Source organism: Notamacropus eugenii, chromosome 3 (genome assembly GCF_028372415.1).
Source record: "Notamacropus eugenii isolate mMacEug1 chromosome 3, mMacEug1.pri_v2, whole genome shotgun sequence".
NCBI lineage: Eukaryota > Metazoa > Chordata > Mammalia > Diprotodontia > Macropodidae > Notamacropus > Notamacropus eugenii.
In genome coordinates this window covers 58419573-58431185 of record NC_092874.1, presented here as the reverse complement: position 1 = coordinate 58431185, position 11613 = coordinate 58419573, and the positions used below count along the sequence as shown (strand labels likewise).

Sequence of the window (11613 nt, the reverse complement as noted above, 5' to 3'; positions counted from 1 at the left end):
CTAAATGTCAAACAATTTAAAGATTAATATTTTTGCATTCTAGAATATATTCAAATAGACTATGTTGTATAGTAATTGATTATTTTGTTAATGCGATGGAATATATATATATATACACACATATATATATATATATATATATATATATATATATATATATACCACTTATTTCATCAGTGTGGGAATTCTCACTATGGAGGCTCCCTTCATCAATTATGATATCATTTTATTTGTAATTTGTACTCAGAAAATTGGTTGGAACATTGAGAGTGTAGGGACCATGTCTATGGTCACACAACAGAGATCAGGCATGTTGACTCTAAGGTTGGTACTCCAACTAACACGCCATGATATTCCTCATGTTTGACTGCATAATTGTGTTTTTTTAAACCCTATACAATGAAAACCAATGCAACCAAAAGAGAAATATTTGGAAAAAATGTTGAGGCAAATAGGACAGAAAAAATTTGGCATCTGGAACACATACAAAATTGTTTAAAAGTCACAGTAATCATTCCCAGTCTACAATGGATAAATTGTAAAAGAACATAAAGTTTTCAAAAGAAATGAAATTGTCAATAATCCCATGAAAATTCTCAGCTCACTAATAATCCAAGAGATGAAAATCAAAACCACTTTGAAGTATCACCTCACACATCAAAAGACAAAAATAATAAAATCACCAAAGCTCAATGCTTTAAAGATATTCATCCACTGCTGGTGGAGCAGCAATCTGACAGTACAATGTAAAAGTTGCAGAAACGATCACACTATTTTACCCAATTATTTCATCATACATTTTTTAAAACTGAAAACAACTTAAATGTCTAAGAAGAGAGTAGTTAGATAAATGATACATTAATGTAATGACAATAATACTACTAACATTGACAACATATGAATGATACAAAGAAACCTAAGAAGATCTCTATGAAATAATGTAGAGTGAAAAAAAAAGCAGAATCAGAACTGAATATACATTTACAAAAGTATAAAGAGGAAAAGGAAATGAAAATGAATGGACAAGGAGTCCTATAACCAGACATGAAATATAAACTTGTTGGTATATAAAGTCTTTCATAATCTGGACCCTCCTTATTTTTCCATTCCACTTATATGTTATAACACCATGGTCTCTACAATCCAACCATAATGATGTACTGACTTCTTCACACACTATTCTCCATCTCCTCTCTCCTTGCCTTTACCCTGGTGGTTCCCCCGTGCTTGGGATATGTTTCCACAGTCTATCCACCTTCCAGAAATCTTCATTTCTTTTAACACACAGCTCAAGCCATATCGCCACATTGGTATAGAAAGGAAGCAACATGTTCTCCAGAATGTATTTCATTTAGTATTTTACCAGGAATGGTATGGCAGAAAGGATGCTGAATTTACCTCGTTACCTATATGCCCTAAAGCAAGACCCTTATGCCCAATGGCCCCCAGTTAACTCATTTGTAAAATAAGAGATTTGAAACAGATGACCTTAAAGGTTCATTACAGCTCTAAATCTGGAATCCAAATCACAGCATAAAAGGTGCCAATAGTATTCTTCATCTCAGTGTCATCCCTTTCTCCTCTTTCTAGTACTATACACATTTCTCCCTCATTCCCCTAAAAATTACATTGAAATATCTCTAAGTTCTTATTTGACTTTTAAAGCTTTCAAACTTAAAAAACTATCTTTGGGAGTCTGCTGGCAACATGTTTTTGCCACAAAATGCAAAAGAAAAAGTGTTTTATAAATGCAGAAGTATCTGCCAACCTGACAAATAAAGTCTTTTTTAATTGTTTGAGCACTAAAAATGATACCAGAAAAGAGATATATAACAAAATGACAAATATCATTACTGAAAAATAGAATGAGTTTATATTTTTTTCCTAAACTATATTAACTGAAATACCATAGACTAAAAGGACTAGAATCTGAACTAGGGCTTGAATTCAAAGCAATACAATTACCAGGCATAAATGAATTCCAGTGGGTAAATTGAACATTTTCACTGATGGTCCACTTAAATGTCCCTTTGTTTTCTACATCTGAAAGTCCAATCCAAAAATATTTTTCAGGCCTCAGTCCAACAAGACTGGTCAAAAAAGCTTGTTCATATCTAAAAAGAGAGAACAGGAAACATACAATTATATTATGGGAATTTCTCATAAATTATTGTTGAGAAACAAGTTAGAAAAGATGTATCAATTAGGTGGGTTTTTTTCTTACAGTTTGGTTATTACTACCCAATAATAGCAATAAGAAAAATAATAACTAGCATTTATATGGAACTTAAAGGTTGATGAAGCTCTTTGTAAATATCTCATTTTATCCTCATGATGGGAAGAAGGTGCTATTATTACTTTTATTTTACAGGCGAGGAAACTAAGGCAGACAGTGGTTAAGTTTGCCAGACTCACATAGCTGATAAGTATCTGAGGTAAGATTTGAACTTGGGTTTTTCTGACCCCAGATCTAATGTTATATCCACTAATGCTATCTAATATCTATTGCTATGTCACCCAGCTACTAGATAATATTCTGTATATGGATTTTTATGTATACAGTATGTCCTTTAAGGAAATCTATAAATCTTGGGGGGGGGGGAAATATTATAGATATAATTCACTGACAAATATTCATTGACCCAATATGCTGAGTTCAATATATAGGAATACGAAAATTTATAAAGAACATGGAAAGCTACTTTTCCATCTAAGCAGAATTTTATAAACACAGGGTGGACATGAAACCATACAACCTTAGCTGAATTTAAATCTCTAAGACAATCTGTACCAAATATTAGGTGATGCAGAAACTTTGAAAGGCAATCTCCAGGAAGAATCAGGGATGAAAAGCTATGAAATTTTAATGAATCTCAGTGCCACAGTGGACAGGACAAGTCAAGAAGATTCCTCTTCCTCAGTTCAAATCTGGCCTCCGATACTTACTAGCTATATAACCCTGGGCAAAGTCACTTAACCCTGCTTGCCTCAGTTTCCTTATCTATAAAATGAGCTAGAGAAGGAAATGGCAAATCACTCCAGAATCTTTGCCAAGAAAATTCAAATGGGTTCATGAAGAGTCAGAAATGACTGAACAACAAAATCTTTTGGGGAATGAGTGCAGAAGGCAATGGAGATAATCTTTATGACCTTTCCTTTCTTTGCATGTACAAGGAGGGAAATGTGTTTCCTAGCTCACAGAGTTGTTTTGAGGGAAGCACTTAGATCTGAAAGTACTATATGAATTTGAGTTACAACCACAATCACCCAACCCAGTCACTCCTTGGGCTCTGAATTAAAAATCTTCCCTTAGCATTCTTTTTTCTTGCTGATGAGTCTAAGGTCACAATATAAGTTAGTAATGGAGCTGATCTATCTACAAAGTTATATTGCTGAGTTAATATACACAAAATTTTATTACAAAGAGTGACAGTACGGGAACAAGGATTGAAAGTTCTCTCGCTTTTGACATGTACTGGCTGTGTGTCCCTTGGTAAATCACTTAACTTGCCTATCCCCTATGCAGATCTCTAAGATTATAAATTGGAGAGCAGATACTGATCCACATTGGTAGCAGGAGTTTCCTTATCAAGAGTTTTTCTTATAATTACTAATGATTATTATTGTATGTATGTATATGCATTTAAGGTTTGTGAGAAGCTTTACAGATATTTTATTGTCATAACCACTCTAGAATGTAGGTGCTGTTATTATTCTCTTTTACAGATGAGTAAACTGAGATACAGAGGTTAAGTGACTTGCCCAGAATCACACAGCTAATGCATCTACGGTTGGATTTGGACTTAGGTCTTCCTATTCCAGTTCTAGCACTCTTGCAGCCTAACTACCAATGAAATCAAAGGTCTATTTAAAACAAAACAAAACAAAAAATCCCTGGTAACTTTTGAGTATTGTTACAAAGATGAAGAATGGAGTTGGATGTATGAACCAAATTTAGAACATTTATAACTTACTCTCTAGATTGTTTTTTAATAGCGAAATGTGTAGAACACTTTAGAGCCTACAGCCTACAGCTTTCTGCTACCCATTCCTTCCTTCACAAATTTAACAAAAAAATAAAAACCATTACATACCTGTCTTCCACGGTGGCTAGATAAGCCTTCTGGTTTATGCATGTCTGGTTTGCTACTGCAAATGTCGAAAGTGTTTGCCCAATCAAATAACAGTAAAGGCCATATCTTTTCCATCCCTGTTAATACACAATGTTTATACAATGGTATAAAATATTAGCAGACTTTCAAATTCCTTTATTATGTATTTTTTAAAAGGAAAGCTTTGAAAGCCAACATATTTAAATGAGGGAGAAATTTCTATTTTTTTTTAAAAAACATGAACAATATGGGATAAAATTGAAAATATACACAGGGGTGTATTAGAACCAGCTCAAATCTGTTGGCAGGAACTGATTGTTAAAATTTCGGCACAATAATTTGTATCTTGGCGATCAGCAAATGCTATAAATTAGGACTTGATTTATCATTTTATTGATTGTCTGGACTTAAAGTGATTAACTAAAAAGTATAGCCTCAATAAATTCTACCAGAGATCTAAGCCATCAAAACCTAAACAATGTTTTGATGGCTTAGAATGTACATATGTATATGTATGTATGTGTGTATATATATGTATATCTATAAATGCATGTATACACACATATGTGTGTGTATCTGACATACAGATTGACTATGAATTGAGCCCTGAGTTAAACTGGGGGAGGAGAGCATATTAGATGAACTTTGAGAAATCGTGAAGCTCTGTTAATGATCTCAAGTTTCCCATGGAAACAAAGGCACAACTTTTTGATGACAACATTTTACAATATTGCATCATGGGATAGACACAGAACACAATCTTCTCTTAAGAATCATTTTCTCCTCCACCTCAATTAAACTATATACTTTTTGAAGGATGGGACAAGTAAAGAAACTGAGGCTGAGAGATATTAAGTAACTTGTCTGTGGTCAGTCAGCTAGAAAGTGACTGAAAGGGGATGTGAGCTCATGCCTTCCTAGTTCCAAGTCCAGCTGGAGCACTTAGCTTCCCCGTTCAATCTACATGCCAACGACTCACCTCACTTCCCTTTAGATTCCTGAGGGTAGATATTTTCACAATACTATCATGCATGATGCTCCCAAGAAAGAAAAAGTAGCCCTTGCTCCTTGATCAAATAAGATAATATTTATAAAGTACTTAGCCCTAGTACTTAGACTTAAAGTCTACACATTAGACTTGATTGGGTATGCTGCCCTCCTTTTATTATCTGGCTGCTCCTACTGTCCAACTTGCCCTTCTCATTTTCATTGGCTCTATTTCTCTTTTAATTCCTTTCCAGACACCTCTTCTCACCCTGTAGCAAGCATGGAGGTAGCTGAGAAAGGCAGCCATATTGGACTGTTATAGACTTTGCTGTGGAACTTGGACCGCTGGGATGGATCGTGAAAACCAGTGAAGCAGAGAATCATGGCACATGCTAATACACTTAACACGCACCTTCTGGCAGCCTTGTTCTACTTCCACTACGGGTGGTTTGGAAAGAGGTTTTGATTTGCAGACGAAACCAAACTTACTCTCACAGGGGTGATCGGCCCAATAACCATCCTGCAGAAAACAAAGGAAAGAAACACTGATTGGGCTCTTTCGTCTTGTTGCAACTGTGCCCCTCAGAGGGAAAATGAAGATCTAAGGTGGGATCTTTGAGAGTAAAGAATTCTTATTTCTAGTGCCTGAAATAGTGGTTGGCACAAAGCATGCAACAGATTTGCTAATTCCTCCATTTTGGACGTATGGTCCAGGATGGACAGTCTTCAGGCACCTTCTGGCTCTGCCTCTGACATACGACATGTACCTTCACACACACATGTCCTACTTTTCATATACCTTTTGTGTGTAGTCTTTTCCAAACAAAACATAAACTCCCTAAGAGCACTATTTGCATGAGGAAGCCAGATGGCCAGAGTGGACAGAGAGCTGGGCCTGGAGTCAAAAAGACTTGAGTTCAAATCTGGCCTCAGATACTTGTTAGCTGTGTGGCCCTGGGCAAGTCACTAACTAATTTCTGCCTTGGTTTCCTCAACTGTAAAATAAGGGTGATAACAGCATCTACCTCACAAGGTTGTTGTAAGGATCAAGTGTGCTAATATTTGTAAAGGCTTTGGCACTTAATAGGAGTTTGTCCTGCTTTTTCTGTAGACTGACTTCAAGTATATAGTTAACAAGACCACTAGAGGTCACTCTGGGATCATTCTTCTCACTGTACCATTCCAGACATGAGAATCTTCTCTGGCCAAAGAACCAGGATACTGGGCAAAATGACTCCTAGGCTGTATGGTATCCCCAGCCAACATCTGGTGCTTTAATGCTGCCCCTGACTGCCCCCAAACATCTCACTGCATCACCCTACCTTCTCTAACTAAACCCTGACACACCACTCTTCCCCAGTCAAAACATCAGTTAATTGCTTACTATACATAATGGGGAAAGAAAGGGAATAAACATTTCTATAGCACCCAGGCACTGTTCTAAGTGCTTTACATAAATCTCATTTGACCCTTACAACAACCTGTTACTCCCGTTTTATAGCTTAGGAAACCAAGGCAAACTGAGGTTAAGAGGTTATACACCCAGATCACAGAGCTAGAAAACATCTGAAGACAAATTTGAACTCAGATTTTCCTGACTCCAGGGCCAGTACTCTATGCAGAAGCTGTTGGTCTAGTGCTGTACACATGCTATTCATGAATACGGCCCCAAAGCTATGGTCTCTGTTCATTCATTTTATCATTCATTCAACAAACATACATTAAGTACTTACTCCACTTTACAGTCATCCTAGGGCCACAGAGAGGCTAGGTGACTTGTCCAAGGCGGTAAGTAGCAGAATTAGGATATGAACCCAGGGTGTTCTGGAGCCAGCTCCCAGAGAGAGTTCATTGTTAAAATTTCAGTGTGAGCATTTGCTCCTCAAAAATCAGCAAATACTACAAATCAGGGCTTGATTTGTTTGCTGATTTATTGGTTGTCTAGACTTAAGAAAGTGACAAAGAAAGTGCTACTACAGGTTAGAATTAAATTTGTGTTGTTGGTACTTTTTTTTCCTAGAGAGCTGGTTGTGAAACATTTACCAGCACACCCCTGGTGAGAACTTGGGTCTTGAATTCAGTACTCCTTCCACTGTACCACACTGCCTTATACCCAGGTTCACACTGATAATTTGTAGCACGTGAGGACCTAAGATTGTTGGCAAGCTGAAAGCATCCAACCTACAGGTATGAGCACCTTCAAGTACTAAATTTGTTTCTTCTCTATCTACTAATAAATTTTTATAAAAATATAATCATATGATTATTTTGATTCAGTAAGATATTCTTTAACATATGTGTGCCATGATTTGTTAAGTGGCAGACGCTCCAAGTAAGCTCACAAAATACGTGGTGTATTCTCATTTGATCATGCCATGAAAGGCTATGTCTATAATGTGGACAACTAACTAGAATGAGAGCCTTGTATGCAGAGTTTTCATAAACAGGATCCAGTCAGAAATGACCAACATGACTGGCCATTTCTAGTTAATTATTAATATAAACCACCCACTTCGGTGAGCGTCTTTTTATAAGCTTCTGGACATTCCTCTTTAGGAGGAGGAGGAGGAGGCTGATCTCTGATCTGGGTGAATTTGACCCATGCCTACGCAACCTAGAAGAGAGAACATTTTACATGACTTGATTTGAGGCAAGCTCTGACTACTGCGAGACAGCAATGAATAAGGATCCTCTTACTTTTCCCTTCATCACCACGCAGTCTTCCTGCCTGTTGTTTGCATGGCTTGGCTCTCCAGGCAACCATTTGGTGAAGGTTACAGGAGTCCCATCACTCCATTCAAAATACATCTGAATCTTGAGATCATTTAACCCAATCCACAATGTATCTTTGTCCACTAAACAGAGAGGAAAAAAAAATACACAGAAACACATTTTCATATAAGCTTAAGTGAGGGGGGGGGGGGGGCGGGAATTGCTTCCTGGAAGATAAGAAAGGCATTAGATAATTGTGACTTTCTGCTTTATCAGCATCAAGCTTACCCTTTTATGGCCCTTATTGATGTCATGAAGGATCATTGACTTTAGCATTAGGTACTACAGAGAGGGCTCAAACTTCCTCTACCTGCCATATTTCAGTCTATCCACATTGAATTACGAAGGTGAGACTTAGCAGTCAGATTTAGTCAAGCAATTACAAATCCTATTTTATATGGATAACAATAACTAAACAAACATGTTCTTGGTAAATAAGCTAAGTTGTCAGCCCCTCCATCTTACATAGTTATTTTTGGTACAAATAATTGATTGAAACTTTTCTATCTATGAAACATCATGCTCAGTTCCCCACCCCCAGGGCTAACAGTTATACCCTACTTGTACAGACAGCTACATGACCGACTATTCTTCTGATTTATTTTTTAAAAATGTGTTTAAAAAAGACTACAAATTCACCAAATCTTAGAGTTGGAAGGGTCCTCAGGGTCTACCTAGTCTATCCTGTACCTGAAAGAGGATCCCCTTAAGAAAGTATCCCAAAAATGGTCATCTAGCCTTTGCTTGGAGACTTCAAGTGAAGGTCTCATATTTTTTCTGGTTCATGTGTGTTTGTGTGTGTGCATGTGTATATATATATGTGTGTGTGTGTGTGTATACACACTATTATGTGATATATGATGTGATGTAATATATGATATGACATGACAAATGATATTGTATTATAATATTATATTGTATTGTAATATTATATTAATGTTACATCATATTACATTGCATTGTATTGCATTACATTACATTGTATTACATTACAATATATTATATTATTATTATATTATGTTATGTTATGTTACATTACATTATGTTACGTTACGTTACATTCCCATTGCCTCACAAGAAAGCCCATTCTATTTTTGGATAGCTATAATCGCTGAGAACCTTTTCCTTACATCAAGACCAAATTTGCTCCTTTGCAACTTCCATTGCCACTAGTTCTCCCCCTCTGGGGCCAGGCAGTAGAAGGCTCCCTCTTCCATGAAATAGCCCTGCAGACACCTGAAGAGTCCCATCTCCAACTCCTCCCACCCCCTATGTCTTCTCTTCTTTGGGCCACAAGTTTCCATTTCCCTCCACTGATCCCAGTATGGCAGGAACTTGAGGTCATCCTGGGTATCCTCTTCTAGGCAGTTTGTCAATGTCCTTTCCTTGTGAATTACCAATGTGCTTTCTGAAATGGATGCTCACAACATAACCCACATGTCAGATGTGGTTTTGTCAATGGAGAGTACAGAAGGACTATCTCTACCTATAACTCCTTTTGGAAGATAGTGGCGGTTAGAAGGGCCTGGAATGTTATGGTCCATGGAGGTACAAAGAGTGAGACACAACTAAATGACTGAACAGCAATCCCTATATTATTCATACTATGCTGGCAGTTCACTAAAATCACCAAATCTTTTTCAAAAACATCTCCCTATTTTTCTATTTGTGAGATGGATTTCACATTTGGAAGACGTTATATTTGTCCCTATGGAGTATTAGATTTGATCCAACATTCCTGCTTATCAAAATCTTTTAGAATTCTAAATCCATCACCCAATTCATTAACTATCCATCCCAGCTTTGACTCATGCATATTTGAGAAGTGTGCCAACCGTGCCTTATTCCAAGTCCTTGATCAAATTGCTTAACAGCTCAGAACCAAACACAGCTTCGCTGAGGCATACCACTGGAGACTGCCTGCTAACATGACATTGAACCATTAATGACAACTCTTTGGATCTAGACATTCAATCTGTTTTAAATCCATCTACCTGTAATATTACTTTAGCCACATCCCTTCGCCTTTCCCCCCAGAATAGCACCAATGTCATCAAATAGAGAGTTTAAATTCTCAAAAAAAAAAAACCAAAACCTACTATCTCAGCAGTGCTGTATTCAAGGTACATTAATTTTTGTGATAAAATTGACCAATGTATGAGACATATAAGTTGAAGAGGTAGGTTATACCTTGACTATTGTCATTGAACTCTTAGTCAATAAAATCAATAGCAAGTCCAATTGCTGATTTCCTATCTGCAAGTAGTCTTGCAGGGCATTTGGTAGAAAGTTTTTAGGTTTTGTTGCTGGATCACAGAAATAATACATTGCTTTAGGAAAATGAAATAGCTTCCCTTAAATTTACAAAAGATGAAACTGAATTTGTCCAAACACTCTGGAAAGCAATGTGAAATTATGCTAAGGATATTATTAAAATATCCATAGCCTTTGACCCAGGACCTCCCACTGCTAAGCAAATACCCTAAGGAGGTCTGAACTAGAAAGGTCCAACATACACCAAAATATTTGTAGTAGTTCCTTTGTGTGATAGCAAAGAACAAGAAACAAAGAAGCATCTCAATGATGGAGGATTAGCTAAACAAGTTGTGATATATGAATGTAAGGAAATATTTCTGCACCTTGAAAAATGGCAGATATAGAGTATAAAGTAAAGCTTGGGAAGACATATACGAAGTAACACAAAGGGCAGAAACAAATCCAGAATGAGTGTGTATGTTTGTATACACACATATATACATATGTACATACACATATACATGGGGAAGGGAAAAGATAGTATTTGGAAACAAAGGTGTGTAAAAACAAAAGATGTTAATTTTGAAAAGCAAATGAATGACTCAAAGTTTAAGCACATCCCATGCAATCTTGGATGAGATGAAAGAGCTCAGAGACATTTTTCTTTGGATTACTTTGTCAGTGTTTCTTCAAGTGTATTTTTGGAGTTTGTCTGGGGTGTTTTTGTCTGAGGTGTTTCTAGGGATCTAGGTCCCTCCAGGTCCTAAGAAAACATCATCTAATGCTGCATTCAGTTTAGGCATTTCACAAAAGGAAAGTAATAGTAGACCTTGAAAAGTATTTTTAATTGTTGAGAGATTCTGTCATGAGTTATGCGTATGTCAAAATAGCCATGTGTTGATTTAATTTGATCATTTTCATCTTGGCAATATACTTGCCAGAATATCACAAAGATAATATGGAGAGTGAGGAAAAACTGGTTAGCTCCTGAAAATGTTAAAAGACTTCTCCATTTCAGGATTTCCTTTAGTGGTTTTAGCCCTTCTGCTAAATGCCGCTGAACTTCATTTTTTGGAGAAGTCCATTGCTGGCTCAAGGCCAATAACAGCAGGTGTTTCCAGTGCTCTGAATCATGAATGACAAAATGTCGTTTGCAAGAAGGGTGCATAGTTCTTTCCTTAGCTCATCTGGAAAAGACTGCAAACTAGTAGGAGCTGAGCCTACTACTAAGCACTGTGGGTACCAGATTTTTCCAGTAGATGTTGCCACTGATGGCTCAGTTATGCAGTAGATAGAACCCTGGATTTGGAGTCAGGAAGAACTAAGTTCAAATCTTCCTTCAGTTACTTACGAGATGGGTGATACTGGGCAAATTACTTCTCTTAGCCTTGGGTTCCTCATATGTAAAATGAGGTGAATAATAGTACTTACCTCACAGGGTAGTGATAAAGTAAAAATGAAATGATGAACAAAGGGTTTTAAATAT

General features: G+C 36.8%; 1 protein-coding gene across 1 annotated transcript in view; it reads right to left on the bottom strand.

Annotated features, from left to right (window-relative positions):
* Positions 1 to 11613, bottom strand: part of MRC1 (mannose receptor C-type 1) — a 117287-nt gene that overhangs the window by 45128 nt on the left and 60546 nt on the right. Inside the window, exons 8-11 of the mRNA XM_072651637.1 lie at positions 7797 to 7954; positions 5512 to 5619; positions 4095 to 4210; positions 1966 to 2114 (exon numbers count right to left, since the gene is read on the bottom strand). Coding sequence (XP_072507738.1) covers positions 1966 to 2114; positions 4095 to 4210; positions 5512 to 5619; positions 7797 to 7954 — 531 coding nt within the window. The remainder of the gene's footprint in view (positions 1 to 1965; positions 2115 to 4094; positions 4211 to 5511; positions 5620 to 7796; positions 7955 to 11613) is intronic.